Here is a 25,551-nt window from a genome sequence, read left to right on the forward strand (position 1 = left end):
CTGATGTCCTGGAAAGGAAAGGCTCATCCTGGGAATAGATATGGTGAAGTTGAAGGAACTGAGAAAAGAGAATAGTGTTTTGTTTTTACAGAAGATTGGGTGGAAAGAGGTATAGTCACAATAGCTGTGGGAATCAGAGGGATTATAAACGATGTTGATAGACAGTTTGTCTCCAGAGATTGAGGAAGGGGAGAGAGGTGTCAGAAATGGACCAGATGAATTAAGAGCAGGGTGGAAGCTGGAGGCAAAGTTGATGAAATTGAGAGCTCAGCATGGGTGCAGGAAGCAGCACCAATATATTGGTCTAACAATGCATTTCCTTTCAATGCAAAACTAACACTATTTTATTTAAGTCTCAACCATAAACCTTAGCAAGGTTTAAATAACAAGCATTTAAAAACTTGGAAATGAACAGAGTTTAATCTCTAATAGGAAGTTTAATATTTGTCATAAAAGCAAGGAGGAAAGTGCTTGCACTTCTGCAGAACCTTCATGACAATACAGTGTGCAGACTGCATTAGAGCCAGTGATGTACCATCACCATTGTAATACAGGAAATACAACAGCCTATCCTAGACAGAAAGCAAACACTGACAGAAACGGGATAAGAGAAAATTAGGTGAATACAGCACAGAAGCACTTTATAACCTGACCACTCCATGCTCTCATGTATCCATCCTCAAGCTGTTGTCTGTCTTTCACACCTTTCAGTGTCACCCTGTACCCCCTTCTCCCTTATGCACCCATCTTGTCTTTCATGAACTGTGTGTTTCTATCCATAGGCTTCAACTATTCTATGTTGTAGTGAGTTCCATATTACTGTTCCTGTTTGGGTAAATATGTTTCCTCTAAATTCTCTGTCCTTTGTTCTCTTTCCCACATATGGGCACATTTTCTCTGAATCCATTCAATAGAAAAAGGGTCTCGGAGCCGAAGTGTTACCTTCATACCACTCAATATACTCATGCTTTCTTGAAATGTGTACCATTGCATTCTTGGTATTACTCTTCTCTACACCCTCTCGTTCCTCTGTATTCCTGTTATGTGGCAACCAGAGCTCTAAGGCACAAAGGACTGCAGTTGATGGCATATGAAGTAGCACTGAAGGGTCTCAACCCGAAATGTAGGCTGTCTACATAGAAGCTGCCTGAGCTCCTTCAACATCTTGTTTGCTGCTTCAAACTTTCAACAGCACTGGTTCTGCACAGAGTTAGCATAACTTCCCTGCTCTTTAATGTCATTCTACTGTAGAAAAATCCTATTGGTTGATTTGCTTTATATATTAATTCTGCTTTATTTGTGTTAGTTCAGAGAAGTAGGTAGAACCCTAATGCTTGGCTTTGAAATAATGCCTTTTGGTCCATCTTGAAAGGCAAACAGGACTTTGGTTCAATATATTATTCCAAGGACAATACTTTGTGTGATCCATCCTTCTTGAGTGTCTGGATTTTGTTCTCACATAGGGTTTTATATTTGACTCAGTGAGTGCTAAAAAAGTGGTGTTCATCCTAATGTACCATTACTAAGAACTATGAAATCAGTTCATGGTAACCGGTCATGAAAAATAATCTGCAGATATCATTAGATGTGATGGTGGGATATTCCAATGCGGGATCGAGAGCACGATATATTGGTTGCACATTGTTCTTCGTTTCCAAAATTTCCTTTTATCAACTGCAATCAAATTTTAAAAGTAGAGGATAATATGCAGCCACAACTATACTGCACAATTCTATGAGACTTAAGAGTGAATGTTAGCACAATGCTATGAAAACATTGAAAACATCACTTCCTTTCCCTCTTAAGGGGTGAACTTGACTTAGCAAAAGTAAGGACTCTTATGGGCAAGAGCAAAAGAGTGAGCATAAATACAAAAGTAACAACTGTGGATCTTAAGAACCTGGAATAAAAACAGAAAGTGCTGGATGTTCTTTGTTGGTCAGACAGCGTGAAGGGGGAGAAACAATGTTAACATCTTTTTTCAATGCCCCCTCATAGAATCATAGAAAAGTACAGCACAGAAGCAGGTTCTTCAGCCCATCTAGTCCATGCTGAACCATTTAAACTGCACCCGGACCATAGGCCACCATACCACTGCCATTCATGTACCTATCCAAACCTCTCTTAAAAGTTGAAGTTGAGCTTGCATGCACTACTTTCACTGGCGGCTTGTTTCACACTCCTCTGAGTGAATACGTTTTCCCCTTAAACTTTTCACTCTTCACCCTTAATCCATGACCCCTAGGTGCAGTCCTGCCCAATCTCAGAGGAAATAGCCTGCTTGCTTTTACGCGATCTATAAACGTCATAATTTTGTACAGATCTATCAGATCTCCCCTAAACTTCTAACATCCCAACGAATAAGGTCCTAACCTATTCAATCTTTCCTTATAACTTCGGTCCTCCAGACCCAGCAACATCCTTGTAAATTTTTTCTTTACTCTTTTAACCTTATTTACATCCTTCCTGAAGGTAGGTGACCAAAACTGCACACAGTACTCCAAATTAGGCCTCGCCAACATCTTATACAACTTCAATATTACATCCCAACTCCTATACCCAGTTGGCCAAATTGGCAAAAGCTTCCTTTATGACCCTATCTATTTGTGCCATCTCTTTCAATGCATTATAGATCTGTATTCCCAGATCCCTCTGTTCTACCATGTTCCTCAGTGCCTTATCGTTCACTGTGTAAGACCCACACTGGTTGGTTCTACCAAAGTGCAACACCTCACACTTGTCTGTATTAAATTCCATCTGCCATTTTTCAGCCCATTTTCCCATCTGGTCCAGATCCTGCTGCAAGCTCCAATAGTCTTCCTCACTGTCCACAACACTCCAATCTTCTTGTCATCTGGAAATTTGCTGATCCAGATTACCACATTATCATTCAGATAATGATATAGATGACAAACAGTAATGGATCCAGCACTAATCTTGGTGACATTCCACTAGTCACAGGCCTCCAGTCAAAGAGGCAACTATTTACTACCACTCTCTGACTTCTCCCACAAAGCCAGTGTCTAATCCAATTTACTACCTCATCTTGAACACCAAGTGACTGAACCTTCTTGACCAGCTTCCCATGCAGGATGGTTTCAATTACAAATGATTATGGATTGAAAAATTAACCCAGTTTCTCTCCTTGGCTTGCTTAGTACATCAAACACTTTTGTTTTTATTTCTTATAGATTCGAATCCAGACACTGAGAGTGTGCAAACTAATGGCCACTGTTAAATGCTGGCCATGGAAAAGAATGATTGAAATACAAAAGAGAAAGACTGGAAATAAAACATTTGCTTCAAGGTGTAAACGTTTTTCAGCCCTGTAAAACTGATGTAAAACTCAGCCAAAACTACAACGTTGTGACTGGATAATTGTAATTTCTTTTTTGTCCTATAATAAGTTACTTTCAGTAAATTTAAACTTGTTCTAACTCATACATAACTACTGAGATTGACATACAGTAGTGATCACCCACTCTTCCAGTTTTAACTTTCAGGATACTTGGACTAGAAAAAAAGAGTTTAGAAACTATTGTTGTACATGTGAGCTTTTGAGATGTCACATGATGTAGTATCAAGTCACATGATCCACTTCAAGAATATATCCAACCTGTGTCAGCATTCACTGCATAAGGGAGCAGTGTAGTGCATTCAGCTACTAAAACTTTTTCCACCGTTCAGTTAGAATTTGGAAGGCTTATGGCTTAACTCCTGTTACCCACCCTTGTTCAGTAATATATGCTAGTCCAATAAAAATCCAACTTCCTCAGTTTTGTAACCAGAACCAAATCTTTACTCCCAACATATTTTGAGATGGAGTGTGTTCCGGTTTTCCATGTAGCCACTGATCAATATTTTAGCACAATACCTCAATAAATTATCAGCACCAATTTATATGCTGCCTGCATGGTGGCAGTTTCAGTATTAAATACAAAATAAGACAATGTGCATTTATTATTAAACAGAAGATATTCTAGCTTTACCATTACTGAATATTATAGAGTTAAGACAAACTATTATATGTATGTCACCGTCTCCTACTCATTTCTCTGCTTGAGCCTTCTTTCACTTACCAGCTTACTCTTCCTATTTCTTTCTCCCTCATATACTTATCTAACTTTCTCTCCGAGGAAGTTGGATTGTCCCCACAGAGAGCTGGCATTCACTCAGTTGGCCAACAGCTTCCCTCCTATTGGACCTATGATTCTATGAGCCAGTTGTACCTGTGCCAGGTTCTAAGTGGTCTGTGGATAACTAGGTTACTTTCGAATGATATTGAATTTATATTGAACTTTCTGTCAAGACTGATACAATATATACTGAGTAGTTATGTCCAGTAATTACTTGTCTCAAGAAAAATGGAAACTTCTGGCGATGCCAAGGAATTTTCATGCCAGTTCACTACTTTCAGTTGAATCATGTTTCTGTTGGTGAATTGCTATCTTATTTTGGCAAACAAAATTAACATTATGCAAAATGGACTAGGAACAATGTCAAATATCTGCCAGTGAATTTGTTTTAGTGAGACAGATACTGAAATACATTTCACCATTCTCAGTGTAGTGCTGCAGAAAGATACTGGTCACCACTTTAGTTGATATGTATGGGACATTGATGACAGTTATCAAAGGACAAGAGCTTTCCTGCCAGCTCCTAGTTGCTCCAAGGAACTTAAAACATAAAGAAAGAGAATCAAGAGAATAACTTCACTGAAAGACCCGGAGATACAATAAAGTGGGCAGTCATTACGGTAAGGCAAAGACTCTGCAAACTTGGATGACATTGAAACTGACCTTGAGTGAAAGACTCCCAGGAAAAGAGTCATGGTTTCTCCAACCGCCATAGACGAGCTTTGTGATTGACAATTACCTTTGGAAGTCTTTGCCATGTTGTAAGCTTTTACTGAATTTGAGCCAGCTCCTCGATTCATTGTTTCCATTGTCACCACCTGTATCTGCTGAAATTAGACAACTTATTCATACTGGCCAGCAAGATCAACTTGTCCATTCCCCATAAATATCTTCAACGAAAGCTTCATATACATAGTGCCTGAGGTATTGCATGAAGTCTGTGGGGATTCTATGCCACAAGCTTTATTTATAGTTGTCAAAATGTGTTTTTTTTCCCTTTTTTCTTATTTCTTTTCCAGGATCCAATTTGGAAGGCCAGTGTGTATTACTTATACCAAGATATCCTTTAGAATTTTCCACAGTGTGAGAAGATGCCTATGTTGTAGCTTACCGAAATAGCTGAGCCGGAAGCGGGGCTATTCCTGGAGTCATGTCACAGGATACTCAGCTACTGCTCTGCTCTAATGGCCAGAATATTTACGTAGCTTCTTCAAACTAAGGTCCAGTGGTGGGCCCCCTGCCTGGATGATGATGAATTATTTGGCAACGGTAACACCTTTGAAAGTCAAGGGTAGATGGATAGACTCGTTTTTGATGGAGATGGCCACTCCCTGGCACTTCTTTAGTGTGAATGTTACTTGTTGCTTATCAGGCTGTGTCTGAATGTTGTGTAGGCCTTGTTTTGCATTTCATTCCCATTGACTGCAGTTTTGTCTTTGCTTCTTGATGCTATACTTGGTTAAATGCTCCTTGGATGTAACTCACAACACATGACTCGAACTTATGTCTCTGGTCTATGTTTGGAGTAGGCTGAGGTGAAACCCTAACTGCTGGGTTATTAGTGAGTAAGTGCCACTAGTAGCACATTTGATGGTGTTTTGCATCATATTGATGATTGGCCAATTAGATGGTATTTATCCAGATTAGATTGGATTGTCCTGTTTTTCATGAAGTAGACATTCCTAAATAATTTTTCACAATGTCTAGAAGGTGCCCAAGGCAGCTCTACTGAAAAAGCTTATCCGGAAGCAAGGCTATTCCCGGAGTGCAGGACTGAAGACCGGCAATCAGGATGTGGTCTGCTTGCATAGTGCTTGCTGTAACCAATGGTCTTTGCTACACTATTATATCAAATAGACTGAGTCTAACTAGCTTCAGAATTAATGGAGAATTAAGGAGAAAGCAGGAATGGATCATACACTTGACAGTCCAGGCTGCATGCTTCAGTTTTGTCTGATGTGCTGTCTTTCGTTGGGCTGTGAAGTTGTTAAAAATGAATACTTGGAGCCTCCTATCATTGGTGGATGAATTGTCCATTACCATTCAGAACGACATACCGAACTTCAATCTGATCCATTCGTCGTGGAATTCCATAACTCTGTGCATTGCATTCTGTTTTTGCTGCTAAGCATGTAGCTATCCCTGCATTGCAACTTCATCAGCTTTGAACTTCCTGTGCAGGCATCACTGGTTTTGATCCAGGGTGGTCTTTCGCTCTTTGATTCAGGTTGATCCCTTAACTGCTGTAATGATAGTGTGAGGGATATGCCTGATTTAAAGTTACTGATTGTAGTTTGTATATTCCTGCTGCTCATGGTTCATAGTAGATCATGGATACCCAGTTTCAAGCTGCTAAGTCTTATCATGATGGACGGTGTCCTTGTAATGATGGTGGGACTTTGTCTCTACCAGGACCATACAGGGGTCAATTTACCAAAATCATCATTAAAAGAAGCTTCTGATTGGTAGATTAGTGAGGATGGAAACAAGTGTGTTCATCTTTTGTGTTGGTTTCCTCACTAATTACCACAGACCCAATCTTCGGACTTAGCAACATAGTCAGTGGTAGTGCTACAATTCACATTTAGCAATCAATATTGAAGATCCTCCCCAAGGATTTGTTATTTTTTTTCCTTGTACTACGTTAATGTACTTGTGTTTGGAATGTTCTGGTTGGTATGCAATGGTTTTCAGTGTACCTTGGTACATATAACCATAATAAAGCAATTGCATACTACCAATTTTTTTTTAGGGACGACCATGTTAGACTTATAAAAATAGAAAATGCTTAGCAGGCCAGGCAGTATCTATGGAAAAGAGTACAGACAACATTTAGGGCTGAGACCCTTCATCAGGCCCTGCTAAACGTCAACTGTATTCTTCTCCAGAGATGCTGCTTGGCCTGCCGAGTTCCTCCAGCATTTTCTGTGTGTTGCTTTGATTTCCAGCATCTGGAGATTTTCTCTTGTTTGTGAAACACTTAACAGGTCAGGCAGCATGTGCGAAGGGAAAAAGAGTTAATGTTTCAGGTAGATTATCTTTCAACAGTTATTGCCTTGAAATATTAACCCTTTTGCTCTCTTCACAGATACTGCCTGTCCTCCTGAGTATAACTAATATTCTCAGCTTGAAATGTCGACTGTTTATTCATTTCCATTGACGCTGCCTGACTTGCTGAGTTCCTCCAGCATTTTGTGTGCGTTGCTTTGGATTTCCAGCACTTGCAGATTTTCTCTTGTTTATAACTAATATTTTGAGTTTTTATTTCAGATGAACAGCATCTGTTGTCATTTGGCTTTTGCTTTACCTCTGGCTGTGACTCATCTGTGAGACAGCTCTGCCAGAATTTAGACAGTAGTCTTCTGATTTTAGTGAGAGCTTTGCAAGATTCAGTAGGTTGCTTGCTGGTGGACTAGCCAGTTATCGTTTCTCCATTTCAGTATAACAGTAATTATTCAATGGAGAAGCTTGCCAAACCATTTCAGAGTGTGTTTATGAGCAAACCATTATAGGTCTGGAATCAAATTATCATCTTTTTGGGATAAGGCAAGCAGATTTACTTCTCCAAAGGGTACTTTTGTGAGTCACATTGGCTTGAACAACAATCCTGTGGCTTTTGGTTATCATTTTTGATGCTGAACTTTCTTTTAAATTTTGAAGAGTAAGGTGTCTTTAATAGTTCTAGCATCAAGTCTTTGTGCTGCTTAAAGTCAAAATTCTTGTTACCTGATCTTGTCTAAGTTAAAGGTGAGTTTATTGACATATGCACAAATATATGTGTGTACAGGTGCAATGAAAAATTTACTCGCAGCAGCATCACATGCACATGGCATCAGAGACAGAACATTCACAAGTGAAACATAAATTAAACATCAGTTTTCCCAAAGAACTTCTTCCCCTCCAATCAGGCAAACAGCCATTCAACAGCACAAGTATGACTTTACTCCTCCCGGCCCATTCATTTAAGCCCCATGGACCAATGGACTATTTGATTTGTACACATGTGATTAAGTGCAGGTGCCGAACACTTTGCTGCCCAAACTAGCTCCTCACACGTTGAGTACATTTTGGACAATGGGTGGATTAGCAACTTACAACGTAACAACCAGAAAAAATGCTGCTAAAATCAAATCTGTTTGCTGGGTAATACTGCAGCATGTAAAACCACAAAGGGGAGGAAATAAACTGCAAGATTATTACCCACTACCTAAGCTATGTTGTGGATGTGTCTAGAGCTCGTTGTAAACAGAGGAACAGAGAGAAGTCATTGTGTGCAACTCTGATTGCGTATCTTTCTTTTCAGCGACTAACTTACAGCACAACCCGTCCAATAGGAGACGCAGCCAAGCTTTATTGGCTCTTTTACAGAACACAACATTCTGGCATCCCTGGCATACTGATCACAGTCATCTTGTACATTCTGATTTTCCTCTGCTCCCTCAGTATACTGTATTTGCATTTATTAAGGTAAGAGTGTTTAAATTAAAATCTAATGATATTTAGGATGAAGTATGTTATTGTGTTTAATTTCCTCTCACTTAGCCCACAGATAAAGGGAAGACCAGCTAATGAAAGTATCAGCTGTAGTTGGGAATCTAGGCTTGAGAGTAACTTTGATTTTACTGTGACTTACACCAGTGGGTCCTGTCTTGAAGTGAGCAACCTTTCTCAGGGACGGATCACCACAGCTTTCAAGTGTCTGTTAAATCTTAATAATATTGAGATGTTTCAGCTGGGGAATTCATAAAAATAAAAGATAAATAGAGCTACACCCTGGCTACCTGGCCATAGGAGTATGGGCAATTCCCCCAGAACTTCCAAGAAGAACTGGTCCGTGTCTTAATCTGGTGTTTATGGGCAATCTGGTATATAATTTACTGAGTGAAGAACAAGCAGAGCTTTCATTCAAAAAGGTTGTGGACCATTAATTTACAGAATAGCAGTATGTTTGACTTAGCACAAACATTAATATCTGTCAACGTATGTTTAAAACTCTTCTTGGAGGGTTGTGTACAAATACAGCAACATACGCTGATAATTCTACAATCTGCACTTCAACAGAAGGTTGGGTTTGCATGTGAGGGGGAAGAAGTCTGTCAAAGTGCTTTGCACTGCTTTGAGCCGAAAAGCTGTCTGGCCAATCAAGCTGGTACTTTGTGGCTTCTGTTTTACATTATTCCTTCACTGTTTCTTTTGTACCTCATTGCGGTCTTGTTCCCATTAGACAGATTGATGTTGAATTTATACCAGTTTGATTTGGAGCTCTATACTTTATTGGAGGTTTTCTCCGATCGAAACTTGTATCACTATATTAATTTGATTGCCCGGAAAACGCATTTCTAGTTGGAAGCATTAATTGGCAGTTACACTTATGTGCTCTACATTGCTTCTGAAACTTTGTTTTATTGACTCAATGGGTAAAACATTCCACTGCCACCATGTGGTGCACTTGGCATTGGGGTGATTTTTGAGGCTTAATGATTTTATCTTTCCCTCCTCTACTTATCCTCTTAAAATGATTCATTGCATTTCATCTCATCTGGATTTAATCCTGCTACTCTCAACCCAGCATTGTTGTAGGAATGCCTTTACTTGGATGGCTTTAGCGATGAACAAAACAGAGAAAGAGTTCTTTAAGAAAATCTGAAAAGGGAGGAAAAGAGGAAGCATAAATGAGAGACACTAACAGTGGAAAGGGACAGAAGAGAAGGGGACTAGAGCCCTGGAAGGACAAAGAGCCAAGGGATGGTTTGGTGAAATGAAAAGGTTTAATAGGGTTGATGTAGAGAGGATGGCTCACCACTCCCTTCTCAAGGACAAAGTGGGACTGACACTAAATTCTGGTCTTGACAACAATGCTTACATGCCAACAAACTTATTACAATAAAATTGTGTGTTTTCTCTAGAACAGGGGCTCCAACCTTTTAATGCCATGAACAAAACCCTCTAAGCAAAGAGTTCATGGACCCCAGGTTGGAAATTCCTATTCTAGAAGAAAATTCCAATTGGGAGCTGGTTCTACGGTATTTTCTAACAACTGTCTGAGTAAAGAGGATTCTGCTGGTTCTACAGTATGTTCGAACACATACAAATTTGGAGAAACAAATTTGTAGAGAGATTGCAGACTGTTGCAAGAAACATAACGTTGGTATAGTAGGTGATTTTAAATTTCCACATATTAACTGGGACTCCCATACTGTAAAGGGATGTAATGGCATAGAGTTTGTCAAATGTGTTCAGGAAAGTCTCCTTAATCAGTACATAGAAGTCCCAACGAAAGAGCATGCGATACTTGATCTGCTATTAGGGAATGAGCCAGGGCAGGTGACAGAAGTTTGTGTAGGGGAACACTTTGCATCTAGTGATCATAATGTGATTAGTTTTAAAGTAAATATGGAAAAGGATGGGTTTGGTCCTCAAGTTGAGATTCTAAATTGGAGAAAAGCCAATTTTGATGGTATCAGAAAGGATCTGGCAAGTGTGGGTTCGGACAGGCTGTTTCCTGGCATAGGTGTACTTGGTAAGTGGGAGGACTTCAAAAGTAAAATTTTGAGAGTACTAATTTTGTATGTGCCTTTCAGAATAAAAGGTAAAGACAACAGGTTTAGAGGTTTAATGAGTCCTGACGAAGGGTCTCGGCCCGAAACGTCGACTGTACCTCTTCCTAGAGATGCTGCCTGGTCTGCTGCGTTCACCAGCAACTTTGATGTGTGTTGCTTGAATTTCCAGCATCTGCAGAATTCCTCGTGTTTAGGTTTAGAGAACCTTGATTTTCATGAGATATTGAGGCACTGGTTAAGAAAAAAGTGAGATCATTGCAAGTATAGGTAGGTAGGAACAAATTAGGTGCTTCTGGAGTATAAAAAATCCAAGAGAATACTTAAGAAAGAAATCAAGAAGGCTCAAGGTTGCCCTAGCAGACAAGGTGAAGGAGAATCCTCAGGGAGCAGAAGGATTGTAAAGGACAAGGTTAAGGGTGAAAGGTGAAAAGTTTAAGAGTAATGTGACAGGAAGCTTCTTCACTCAGAGAGTCTTGAGGGAGTGGGACGAGTTGCCAGTGTAATTGGTGCGTGCGACTCCGATTTAAACGTTTAAGAGAAGTTTGGGTGGGTGCATGAATAGTAGAGGTATGGATATCTATGGTCCGGGTGCAGCTGGATAGGACTAGACAGTTCAAATCGTTCACCATGGACTAGATGGGCCAAAGTGCCTGTTTCTATGCTGTATTTTTCTATGACTCTAACTTTCTGGGTAATGAGATTTCTGCTGGATTCAAGTGAACAATAGCAGGTATCCAAGTTTCGGCACTTCAATAAGCCAGAGTATAGTTAGCAGTCACTGTCCCTTTAAGACTCAGACTGTTAATTATTGCCTGCCATATTCCATCATGGAAAGTCTGTACTTAAAGAACTCGTGCTGCCCTCTCCTTTCTGGAAGAGCTCTTGGGGATAGCTCTACATTTTGTTGTCCCAGAGAGAAAAAGCCATGGAGGACTACATCCAAGAAGCTCTGATGCTGGGTTTATTCAACTGTCCACATCTCCTGTTGGGCTGGGTTTTTCTTTGTCACCAAGAAGGATTGTGGACTAAGACCTTGCATAGACTATAGGTAGCTAAATAAGATCAAACTGGTACCCTCTCACTCTCATGAACGTGGCCTTTGAGATTCTCAAGCGAGCTTCAATATTTACCAAAATGAACCCCTGTAGCACCTACAACTGAATCTGCATTTATGAGGGAGATGAATGGAAAATGACATTCAACACACCTGCAGGCCACTATGAATACTGAGTCATGCATTTTGGGTTGGCAAACACTCCAATGGTATTTCAAGCCTTTATCAATGATCTGCTCCAGGAGATGCTACACTACTTTGTCTATCAAGACGATAAACTCATTTTCTCCCAGACCACTCAAGGATGTGTCCAGCACATCAAGCAGGCTTTACAATGGCTTCTTCAGAATCAACAATTTGTCAAGCTTGAAGGGTGAATTCTATGTAATTAGTCTCTTCCCTTGTGCTTTTACATATAGTAACCGCCTACAAATGGACGTCGGTAAAGCCCAGGCTGTGTGAGATTGGCTGCAACCACCTCTGAAACAACTCCAACAGTTTCTAATTTTTGCCAACTCTTACAGAAGGCAATTACCACAATTTTAGTTCAGTGGCAATGCCGCTCACCAACCTCACCAAGAAATTGACTGAGCCCTTCCGCTGGACCATGGAGCCAGGGTGGCTTTTGCAGAGTTAAATCAAAGGTTCATGTTCACACCTATCCCGGTTCCACTCGGACTTGCCTTTCGTGGTGGAGATCGACACATTGGACATTGGAGTCGGGTCCTTCTTGGCCCATTGACATGCCTTGGACCACAAACTGCATCCCTCTGCCTTTTTCCCATGGGGTCAAACTATGACGTCGGGAATTGGGAATTGTTGGCTGTTAAACTAGCACAGGAGGAGTGGAGGCATTGGTTGGAATGGTCCAAACATCCATTTGTGGTATGGACCCACCACAAAAATCTAGCCTGCATTGAGGATGCGAAGAGGCTGAATTCCAGACAGGTACTTTGGCCCGTATTCTTTAATAGGTTCAACTTCCTTATTACTTAGCACCCAGGATCAAACACTAGATGTCCTCTCTTGACAGTTTGAAGCACCTAATGGGGAAGAGAACCCTTCAGCTATAATTCTCAGCTCTAGAGTGGTGGCGCCCACGTGCTGAGCCCAAGAGTAAAATGGGGCAGACCTGGGTAATGGTCCTCTCAGATGTAACTTTGTTCTCGAAGCTGTTCATTTGGAGGTGCTCAACTGGGGACATGCTTAAAACCTGGCTTGGCATTCAGGGTGGCTTGCACCCTAGAGTTCGTCGCGAGGCATTACAGGTAGCCAGGCATGACTAAAGATGTCTGGGAATATGACTTGGCGTGTGATATCTGCACACGAAATAAGGAACCCTGAGTACAGCTTCAAAGTATGCTTCAGCCTCTCCCCATTTCTACTCACCATTGGCTCCACATTTCTATGGACTTTGTTACAGGCTTCCCAGCATCTTGGAGTAATACAGTAATCACGGTGGTCGTAGACTAATTCTCCAAGTCTACCGCTTCGTACCGCTTCCCAAATTACCGTCAGCTCCAATGACTGCCAAGCTCATGTTACGACACAACTTCAGGATTCATGGTCTCCCCCACGACATTATCTCTGAACATGGCTCCCTGTTTGCCTCTAGGTTTTGGAAGGCCTTTTGTGAGCTTACTGGGGCCTCTGCCGGTCTGTTGTACGGATTCCTTCTGCAGACCAATGGGCAAACAGAGAGGGTCAACCAGGACCTAGATTAGAACATACACGTGTCTAGCCTCAGGGACCCCTACCACCTGGAGAGGCAACCTTATCTGGGCAGAGCTGACACACAACACCTTTCAACATTCGTCAATTGGGATGTCCGCTTTTGAACGCCATTTTGGGAACCATCCTCCACTGTTCCTGGAACTAAGAAGTGGAGATGGGGATTCCATCAGCAGAACAACTGGTCCTGAGATGTCACCAGGAGTAGGTTAAGAGAGAAGTTATTGGTCAATTCGCGGCGGCAGCAACAAGACCAGGCCAACCACTGGAAAAGGCAGGGACAAACACTTCTTCCCAGTCAGCAGGCCTGGTTCTCAACTAGAGAGCTCCCAGATGAATCCAGAAAATTGGCCCTCCATTACATCTGTGCAGTCAAAATCCTGTGATGCATCAACCCAGTTACTCTTGAGCACTATGTGGATTTGTCCCACATTCCATGTGTCCCACCTCAAGCCTTTGAGTGTCCGCCCCTTGGCTCCAGTTCCCAAGCTACTTCCACCTCCCAGAATTGTTGAGGGACAATCTGGCGAGTTTTGGACACTTGCTTTGTTAGAGGTAAAAGGCAGTACCTCATGGATTGAGGGGGATATGGCCAAGAAGAATTGATATCAATTTCATATAATGAAAGACTGGATCGACTAGGCTTATACTCTCTGGAATTTAGAAGATTGAGGGGGGATCTTATTGAAACATATAAAATCCTAAAGGGATTGGACAGGCTAGATGCAGAAAGATTGTTCCTGATGTTGAGGAAGTCCAGAACGAGGGGTCACGGTTTGAGGATAAAGGGGAAGCCTTTTAGGACCGAGATGTGGAAAAACTTTTTCACATAGAGAGTGGTGACTCTGTGGAATTCTCTGCCACAGGAAACAGTTGCGGTGAGTTCATAGGCCCTTTCTGGAAATTGGCCCTTCAACTCGACAAGTCCATGCTAAACACAAGCACCCATTGACAATAATCCTATTTTAGCCCACTTTTACTGTTCTCACGTTCCCATTAAACCCATCACCCACTCCCCAGCCTACCATTCGCCAGCACACTAGGGGCAATTTACAGCAGCCAGTCAATCTTTCAGCCTGCCTTTGACATGTGGGAGGAATCTGGAGCATGCACGGCCCCACACAGTCACAGAAAGCAAATGCAAACTCCACACTCAAGGTCAGAATTGAACTATGAGCTGCACTACTATGCCCCCTGATAAATACCACTATACTGATCTGCGGAAAGATTAACAGGGCATTAAAATATTTACTTTTTCATCATTTTTCTTTAACACTTTTGTTTATTAATTAATAAACAGTGCCTGGCATTAAATTAATTTTTATTGATCTAATATATTTCAAAAATTATAAGATCCTAAAGCACTTAGAACCAGCACTTAGACAATTCCTGAATTGTTATGGCGATAACGAAGTTAATTTGCACCCAGCAAATGCTCCTTAGAAGCCATGAGCTAAGTTATCAAATAGTCCCATCTACTAATACTGGCTAACCGGTAAAAGTATATTGATGAAGATATTCTTAGAGAGATTGTGCTTGCACATCTATAGAGCAAGATGTGTTCATTTGGTTACAGCATCAACATTTGTTCATTTGTGGCCAGAAAGAATTACATGACCAATTTGATTTACAAACCATTTATCTAATTATCACCAACACTGTTTTTAGTTTTGACCTGACGGACAATTCTACTAAGTAATGTTAGAATCATAGAGCACCACCGCATAGAAACAAGCCCTTTGGCCCATCTAGTCCAAGCCTGGACTATTACTCTGCATAGTCCCATCAACCTGCATCTGGTTCATAGCCCTCCTTACCTATCCTGTCCATGTACGTATCCAAATTTCTCTTAAATATTGAAATTGAGCCTGCATCTACCACACTCGTTCCACACTCTCGCCACCTCCTGAGTGAAGAAGTCCCCCCCCGCCATGTTCCCTTTAAACATTTCACCTTTCACCCTTAACACATGACCTCCAATTCTAATCTCACCGAGCCTCAGTGGAAAAACGTCTGCTTTCATTTACCCTATCTATACCCTCATAATTTTGTATACCTCTATCAATCTCCCCTTATTCTCCTAGACTCCAGGGAATAAAGTCCTAACCTACTTAATCTTTCGCTATGATTCAGGATCTCAACCCCAGCAACATCCTTGCAATTTTTCTCTGTACTCTTATTGATATCTTTCCTATCGATAGATGGCTAGAACTGCATAAAATACACCAAATTAGGCCTCTTTAATGTGTTATATAACTACAACATAACATCCCAAATTCTGTACCCAGTACTTTGATTTATGAAGGCCAATATGCCAAAAACACTCTTTATGATTCTATTGATCTGTGAAGTCATTTTCAAGCAATTATGGATCTATATTCCCACATCTCTTTGTTCTACCACTCTCCTCACCACCCTACCATTCAGTGTGTAAGTCCTATCCTGATTTGTCCTCCCAAAGTGCAACATCTCACATTTGTCTGAATTAAATTCCATCTGCCAGCCCATTTTTTTTCCTACCTCTTCCAGGTTCCACTGCAAACTTTGACCAGACTGTCCACTACGTCCCCAATACTGCTGTCATCCTCAAATTTGCTGATCTAGTTTACCACATTATCATCCAGATTGTTGATATAGATGACAAACAGCAATGAATCCAGCACAGATTCCTGTGGCACACCACAAGTCACAGGCTCCAGTCAGAGATGCAACCATATACTACTACTACTCTGTTTCTACAGTAAAGCCATTGTCAAATCCTATTTACTACTGTATTGGGTTTGCTGATTGGAAAGATATAAACTCAAAAGATCTTAAGCCTTATCCAATAAAGATAGCTGTGAGTATCCTCACTAAGGCGAGGTTATAATGTAACCACCCAATCCTCAAAGTCTAGTTCAATTCCCTGCTTATCCTCCTTGGCGATTTTAGCAGCCAATAACCACTACTTAAATGATGGTTTTGCCCCCTCCTTACCAAGGAGGAGATACTTCCAGCTAACGAAATTGTTTAAACATAATTCATACACATTTAAATTTAGATTAAAAACAGATTTAAAACTCAGAGGGTTTTGTCTTGTAAAACGATTTCCAAATTACAAATGATTTCTAAAACACAAAGGATTTCCAAAACTTAGGTACAATTCCTATAAACTAAAAGGATATACCAATGAATTGCAGGTGAATGAGCTGTCCATTGCAGAAATTGAAGGCAGAGGAATGGATTCAAGTTTGCCCCGTCTTTCTGTTATTTCTCTTGCTGTTCCTTGACTATTCCTAACAAGCTTGACTGCTTTCTTACATTTATACTGTTTTTTTTGCCACATGGGTGACCTCACACATATGATAGCTTTTTCAAATACCTTTTCACATAAGTAGTCTAAAAACTTTTGGGGACAGATACAGGTGTCCCCCGCTTTTCGAACATTCGCTTTATGAAACATCACTGTTACAAAAGATCTACATTAGTACACTGCTTTTGCTTTCAGAAGGTGTTTTCACTGTTACGAAGAAAGGCAGCGCGTGATAAAAAATCAGCGCGCGAAAAAATCGTGCCCCGAGCAGCCACTCTCCCCCGGATTCGGAACAGCATTGCTTTAACACGTTGCATTGAGCAGCCGTTAGCAAGATGAGTTCTAAGGTGTCGGAAAAGCCTGAAAGAGTAAGGGTGTTACACTTAGCGTAAAAATAGACATAATTAAACGCTTCGATCATGGTGAACGAAGTAAGGACAAAGTGAGTTTGGTTTGTGGAAACTGACGAAGACGATGTTGAAGAGGTTTTCACATCCCATGACCAAGAACTGATAGATGAAGAGCTGATGCAATTGGAAGAGGAAAGGATAACAATCGAAACCAAATGCAGAAAGTGAAGCAACTGCGTGAGATTTTTGCTGCAATGATAAAGTACAACTTTAATTTTGAAAGGGTACGTAGGTTTAGGGGATATTTGCAGGATGGTTTGAGTGCTTACAAACAATTGTATGATAGAAAAATGCGTGAGGCTCAGCAGTCAGGCAAGCCTTCCACATCAGCCACAGCAGACGACGAACCTCGACCTTCAACATCGAGGCGGGCAGTCATAGGAGAAGATGAGCTGCCTGCCCTGATCAACGATGAGATGACACCCCCGTGTCCCACCACCCCAACACCCGGGCCCCGGACAGATACTGTACCGATTTGCGAAGAAGGCAGCGGTAGCTGGGAGGCACACAGCACATCGTTAAGAAAAAAGCCGAAATAAACATGCTAATTAATTAGGTGCCGCCCAGCACGTAATTATCGGCCCGGATCAGAGGCGATGCAATCGGCAATCGCCTCTGATCTGCACCGAAATTTACGTGCCGGGCAGCACCTAATTAATTAGCATGTATATTTCGGCATTTTTCTTAACGATGTGCTGTGTGCCTCCCGGCTACCGCTGCGTTCTTCACGGCAATGTATCGGGTCGGCGGCCTGGAGGGTGGGGGCCACTGCACCACCCAGCCTGCGACGACTCAGTCTAACACACCATCATCAGTGTGCTTGGTGCTGTTTTCCCAATTCCGGTAAGTGATACTACACTGTACATACATTATTTCTACTTTATATAGGCTGTGTATTTTTACGTGTTATTTGGTAGATTTGGCAGCTTCATAGTTTAAAGGTTACTGGAAAGCGCGTTTATGCCAACAGCGCTTACGTGAGATTTTCTGCTGAGAGCGCTTGCGTGAGATTTTCGCTACGGAGATCTGTTCAGGCAATCGTTGTAGAGAAGTATTTCTACTTTATATAGGCTGTGTATTTATCATATCATTCCTGCTTTTACTATATGTTACTGTTATTTTAGGTTTTATGTGTTATTTAGCATGATTTGGTCGGTTATTTTTGGGTCTGCGAATGCTCACAAAATTTTCCCATATAAATAAATGGTAATTGCTTCTTCACTTTATGACATTTCGGCTTACGAACCGTTTCATAGGAACGCTCTACCTTCGCATGGCCGGGGAAACCTGTATCCCATATACCGCAAATTAGTGCTGTGAGAGGTGACCCTCTGAGTCCTCATATCATCCAACTAATCATAGATCAGCTATTTGATGTGCTAAATGATAGTATCAATCTGGTCTGCAAGCTTCCTTGATCTATATACAGGCCAATTAATAGACCCCCATTGTTTTACACTTCAACCAACTCCATGCTGTGGACCGGCATCCTGTGCTCTATAGACAGTGCTGTATGTCTGCAAAGCTGTCCTTTTAACTACAGATTGATTGTTGCTTGTCACTTATGTTAAGCACTGAAGACTGACTCCTGTTTACAACAAGCAGCCAAACAAAGAATATTGGTTGGAAGTTTAACTTATTCAAAAAGAATGCTTTGATTTCCACAAGTGTCAAATGCTGTATTAGAAAGCTGAGCTTGGCAAAAAACCCACCTCGCCCTGAACAGTGAATATCCATCACATTACCCTAAATATCAAGTGACTGAACCTTCCTGAACAACCTGCCTTGCGGGACCCTGTCGAAGGCCTTGCTAAAGTTGGTCACTGTTGGAAAATATACAGAAAGATATTGTGGATTTGATTAGGGTATTTTATGGAAGCCTTTTTTCTACCACTGTGAGTGATTTCATGTTAGTCTCTTTCCTCACCCAATCATTTGTCAAAATACCCTTAAAACATTTCTGAATTATTTGCCATTCAATTCCATATTATCAGTGAACTCCAGATAGTTGATTGAGATTGCAAACAGGATGACCCAGCAATAATCCGTGTATCCCCGTATAATACACTTGCCTTTTTATTGTCATGAAGGGCTCACACATCTCAATGTCAGTCATAAACAATCTTTAATACATGTCCCAGGACAACTGGAAAATACAAGAAGTGACACAATATTCATACTACAAGCAGTAGATTGAAAACCATAATGGTCTGTGAGCTACCAAAATCTGTGCTGATTTACTAAATTTTAGTTCTTTAAAGCAGAGGAAACACTATGTATTTCTCTGTGGTAGTTGTTATTGTGAAATTATTCCAATAGATGCCACTTGTATCTCTGTAAATGGCTTCCCTTAAGGACTAATCTTGAAGTCTAACTCCAGTCTTGAAGTGATGAATGTGAATGTGGATTATTTTCCTCCAATTTTTATGTGGGCTTCATTGGCAATGCCTGCATTTAATGCCAATCCTCAAATGCCCATACAAGGAGAATGGTGAACTGTAGCAGTAGTGAAGGTACTACCATACTGTTGTTGGGTAGAGAGAAGAGTTAATAGTCAATGTTTCAGGCTGAGATGAAAGGTCTTGTCCCAAGATGTCAACTGTTAATTCCCCTCCGTGGATGCTGTCTGACCTCTGAGTTCCTCCAGCATATTTTGTGTGTCAGGCAATTGTGCTGCACTTTGTAGATGGCACACAATGGTATTGCCTAAAACAAACCAAAATGCTGGAAGAACTCAGCCAGTCAAGTAGAAATGGTGGAAAGAAAAGACTTAGCAATGTTTAGTGTCTGTAACCCTTCAGAACTACCATGCCTGTTGACACCAGTTAATAAATATTTGATCCTGGCAGAAGGAGGCCTAGATGGAGATGACGGTGTGCTACCTAAAAGCAAGAAGCTTGGTAGCTGGAAGACTCAATCGCGAAGTAAAGAGTGGTGGCTTTTTTGGCTTTTGGCTGATCCGCTGCAGAAGTCATAACAAGATTGATGTCTTCGAAGCTAAAGCAAGTGGAGGAGCCCAGCATCGGCATGCGTATCTCCTTAAGATGCAACCACTGAAGAAAAGTTGGTATAACTGAAATCCTGTCCGACATGTAGTCTGAATGAAGGTTGCCATATGCCCTGTGGCAGACTGTGGTAATAGTCTGACTCCCTGACTCCCCACAACCCCATCCCCGAAAGGATTCCTCCAAGAATCTCCTCAGCAAATAAGAGCAACTGAAAAGACTGTGTATCTCCCTGTCCCTTGTGCTGGGAGATGGTTCATCCCAGTGGTGTGATGGGAGACTCACTACGAAGACCATTCCTGGTTGGAAGCCTCCAGATGGATCTGGATCCTCCTCACCAGGTGTTTTCAAAGTTCTGGAAGAACAAGGGCATAGATGGGAAGCACTGCTGTCAGGAAACATAGAGGAGACTTGACCCAAAAGCAGAGCAGCGGAGACAGCTTAGCAGTAAATGATAATGTACTAATAATTTGCAAAATAACAAGTCACAAGGGTCATCAAAACAAGAGAGAACAGATACTTGACACAACAAGGCGACTGAAGGCTAAGAGAAACTGGTTGAGGCTGGCTGGTTTGATGGGTGAACAAGGTTTGTAGATGAGGGCTGGGTTCAAACAGACTGCAGGTGATAAACTGGAAATGAGTGGCAGGTGACTCCTATGAGCTGAGTGGAGACTGGCAGGTAGCTGCCTGTGTGGTCCTGACAACCGCTACTGATCAATGCTCTACAAGTGACAAGCCTGAATGTCTTTCACCGGTCCTTCCAGCACAAATGCCAGTTTCATTTCAGGTCTGCCTTCCTCGTAAGAGGTGCATGCTGCAATGTCTGGTGTTATGTTTGACAGAAACCCCTCAGTCCAGTGGGTGAGCTGATTCATTTTCCAGTCAGATCCCAGCTAGCAGTTCCTGCATAAATGAAAGGGAGAAACCAAAGTTATTATTCCTGCTTATCCCGTTAATTGATGATATTGAAGGTCTCCCCAAATCCCTCACTCCATTCAAAATTTTAACATTAATTTTATGGATGGAAATGTAAATTTCAACTCCACATGATTCAGTTGTCAATTAAACACCCTTAAATATATTATACTTGTTACAATCATAGTCATATGCTATTAACTTATCTATTACAAATTAAATATTTTGTTTGGAATCTTTTTTAATTCAGGTTTTGATACCCATCCCTTGGATCATATTTCTTGTTGTTGTCCCACTCAATCAGATAAAGCAATTAATGGGTTACAGACTGCCTCCTTGCTGTGAACATGGTGAGGAGTGATGTCTGAAACACAAATGGAGTGTGTGATATTTAAGTTAGCATTTCTGGACTCTGGTGTGTGACCACTAATGATGACCAAAAATTTAAAAGCCACAGAAAGGCTAAAGGGGGCCTTACTTACAAATAACCCTTAACTAATATTGAGAAGCAGAATAAAAGTCCTTGAACTCTTTTTGTTCTCTGCAAGCAAGAGAGATGGTCTGCCAAAGAGAGAGGGTTAATAAGCTAAACACACACACACACACACACACACACACACACACACACACACACACACACACACACACACACACACACACACACACACACACACACACACACACACACACACACACACACACACACACACACACATATATATATATAACTGGCTTTCAGGCATCCAGAATACCTCATAGCATACCTCTGGGTTTCTGTCTTTGAATATACTCTTTCTCATTTCTTCAATATCAGTCTCGGGCATCAAAGCTGAGTCATTTCCCCATTAATATCAGAAGCACATGTTCACTGCCTAATGTCAGTTTTATCTAAGTGACCAGTGTTAAAACACAAGACAAAAATAATGGCTTTTGCCACTCACAGTGCAGTGAATTGTTGCAAATGTAGGCCACTGATGTGTCTTGACTCAGAAGCTGCCGCTTCCTATTGGCTGATATCAGAACTTGTGACATAGCGTATGACCTATTTCTAAAAGAGAAAGGCCTCAGGCAGCATACCAAGATGGGCTGTGCTGTTATCCTGGTTTTAATTACATATTAAAGAGGTACACTGTTTTCTTGAAAGATTGCACTGGTTTCATATCACATTTTTAGAAGAAAGTGAAGTTATAGCTTGGATGTTGTTAGAATATAGTGAAAGATGGTAGACTGGAATGTTGTCCATTCACACATGTCAAATACGCATTGTAGTAAGGTATGTAATGACAACATCCCCCCCACCCCCAGCCTCCTCTGAAAATCAGCTCCATTGAGTCAGTGAAAACAAATTTCACAACTGTGGTTCAATGGTCACTCATTAATACATTGTGCATCCGGCACATACAGCTGAAGAAAATTCCCAACTTTAGTAATTCAGAATTTTTTAATTGTAATTTTTAATTGTTGTTAAACCATAAGACATCGGATCAGATTTAAGCCATTTGGCCCGTCAAGTCTGCTCTGGCATTCAATACTCCTTATGTGGTCTGACTAATGCCTTATAAAGTCTCACCATCCCATCCTTGCTTTTATGTTCTAGTCCACTGGAATTGAATAGTAACATTGCGTTTGTTATACTTATTACTGAATCACACTGCACTAGGACTCCCAAGTCCTTTAACACTTCTGATGTCTGATTTTGCTCTCTATTTAGAATATAGTCTATGTTTTTATCCCTTCCTTTGGAAATGCTGGTGTCAATAGCAAGGGCAGCATTAGCTGCCTATCCTTAATTGTAGTTAAAAAGGTGATGTGATTTCATATCCAGCTGCTGGTTTACATTGACAGGTAGTTGTCCTGTGGATTAAAGGACTAGAGGGCGGAGATGCACTCAGTTCATTAATATTACAGTAGTGAACACAAGAAAATCAGATTAATCAGTTTTAATCCAAAAAGCAAAGTTCTGCAGATGTTGGGAATATGAAATAAATTGCAATATGTTTTAACACATTCCTACCTTTTCAAGCCTGCAGACATCTGGGCAGCTGGTGGATTCCTTCTACCGACTGCACTCCACTGAAGAGAGGTTCTTTGTTCCTCTGGACCTGGAGCTGTCCAATCAGGAGCTGAGCCTCATAGTGAAAAGAGCCAAGCAGTGGAGGGGGATCAACGGTGAGAAAAGGAAGGTGAGTATACACATAAACAGAGCTACCGAATACATTAGGGTGGATAGCAAAATAACATTTTGGCAATGGAGAAGAACATACTGTATCTTTCTTTCATTTGCAAACAGCCGAAGCTTAGCAGGCAATTGAAACGACACATGTGCCCATCTCCTGCTCAAGGACCACTTCATCAGAGTGCCAGAGACCGAGGTTCAATCCTAGTTCAACTACATGGACTTTTAAGGATCCCTGGTTTCCTCCGTATCCCAAAAATGGCTATTGTAATTGGCCACTATAAATCATTCTGGAGAGTGGAAGAACCTGGATGGAGTTGTTGAGAATGTGGGATCAAAGTCAAAGTTGAGTTTATTGTCGCATTGGAATGAAAAATGGGATGAATAGACAATTAGTGTAAATAGATGGTTGATGGTCAGTACAGACTTAGTGGGTGAAGCATCCATTTCTGTGTTTTATTTGCTCTGTGATGTCATGATATGGAATTATTTTAACATTCAGATACACCAATTTATTAAAACGGCGGTGGAATGTTGGCCTTTGTTTTAATAGCTATAGAGTACGAACAAGGTTAAGTCTTGCCATAACTGTGCAGATTGTTGAGATATATTTTCAGACTTGGACTTTTTCAAGGGTTTGGGGTCATTTCATTGAAGGCAATTCAGCAAAAGTTCTTGAGTTTGGGCCTGGAGAATAAGTTGGGCCTGTTCAGCTTGGAGCATAGGTGAATAAGGAAGGTGAATAAGGAGCAACCTTAATGAAGCATAAAAGATCCCGAGGCACCCAATAAGATGCGAGGATAATTCCCCTCATGGAGATAATAATGAACTAGCGGTCGACCATTTAGAATTGAGATTAGAAAGTTATGAATCTTTGGAAATCTTAATCTAACACAGCTGTGGAGATAGAGTCATTGAACACATTGGAACTGAGGTGCACAGAGTTTTAGACTATAGGGGAATGGTTATGGGAAACAGGCAAGAGGGAGTTGAGGCCATGATCGTACTGAATGATTGAGCAATTCTCGCTGGGCTGTAAGCCCTACGCCTGCCCTTATTTTCCATCATCTTATGAATGGTTATGCAGATAGTCTGTCTCTTTAGAGCATCTCGGTGATCTATGGTTCACCTCCAGCCAGAGGCAGGCCTATTGAAACTGTGTGTTTTCTCTAGCTACAGTGCGATTTTTGGAGATACTTTGCATTTATCCAACCACCCACCTGCCAATTCCATTGACAGTGTCCAGTGCTGCCAGCTTCCAAGCAAGGCCTGCGTATTAGAGGATGCTTTGTTTGAGCCAACATTACATTCAAGGCTGGCTGCACTCACATATTCAGCAGCAGACGCTGAGAGCCAAGCTTGCTGTGCAGGATTACATTAACATATTTACTGAACCCCAGGATGGGCTTCTCATTCTTTCTTCCCACAGTCTGTGAAGGCCAGTTCTCGACCATCTTTCTCAGGTCCATTTGTTGGTGGAACTTCAGGAAAAAAAGGGGATCCAGACAGTAGATGGGAATACATCACTGCTTAGTGTAGCAACAGCTTTTCCAAGACTAGTTGCAAGAAGTTGTGAACGCTGCCCAGTCCTTCACACAAACCAGCCTCCCCTCCATTGACTCTGCATGCACTTTCAGGAAAGCAGCTAACATCATCAAGGATCATTTCATTTCTGGTCATTCCCTCTCCCCCCCCCCCCCCCCCACCCCCCAACACCTTCAATCAGATAGAAACTACAAGAAATACAGAGGAAGTAATGCCAGGTTAAGATCCAGCTTCTATCCTGCTGTTATAAAACTCTCGAATGGATCTCTTATGTGATAAAAGTAATCTCTTGATTTGTCAGTCGACTGCATCACGGCCAGTTGCACTTTCATTTGCCCACTGGTGCTGCACTTCCTCTGTAACTGTAACACTCTATTCTGCATTCTATTTTCCTTTCCGCTACCTCAATGTACTTATATATCAGAATCAGAATCAGGTTTATTATTACTGGCATGTGACGTGCAATTTGTTAGCTTAGCAGCAGCAGTTCAATGCAATGCATAATCTAGCAGAGAAAGAAAAAAAAATCATAATAAATAAAATAAAACAATAAATAAACAAGTAAATTGATTACATATATTGAATAGATTATTAAAAATGTGCAAAAACAGAAATACTGTATATTTTAAAAAAGTGAAGTAGTGTCCAAAGGTTCAAAGTCCATTCAGGAATCAGATGGCAGAGGTGAAGAAGCTGTTCCTGAATCACTAAGTGTGTGCCTTCA

The 25,551-nt window shown here is 41.2% G+C and overlaps 1 protein-coding gene across 1 annotated transcript in view; it reads left to right on the forward strand.

Annotated features, from left to right (window-relative positions):
- ofcc1 (orofacial cleft 1 candidate 1) overlaps nt 1-25,551 on the forward strand; it is a 420,469-nt gene that overhangs the window by 285,125 nt on the left and 109,793 nt on the right. Inside the window, exons 17-18 of the mRNA XM_072248661.1 lie at nt 8,440-8,603; nt 23,130-23,289. Of these exons, the coding sequence (XP_072104762.1) occupies nt 8,440-8,603; nt 23,130-23,289 (324 nt within the window). The remainder of the gene's footprint in view (nt 1-8,439; nt 8,604-23,129; nt 23,290-25,551) is intronic.

The sequence above is a fragment of the Mobula birostris genome, chromosome 1 (assembly GCF_030028105.1).
Source record: "Mobula birostris isolate sMobBir1 chromosome 1, sMobBir1.hap1, whole genome shotgun sequence".
Taxonomy (NCBI): Eukaryota; Metazoa; Chordata; class Chondrichthyes; order Myliobatiformes; family Myliobatidae; genus Mobula; species Mobula birostris.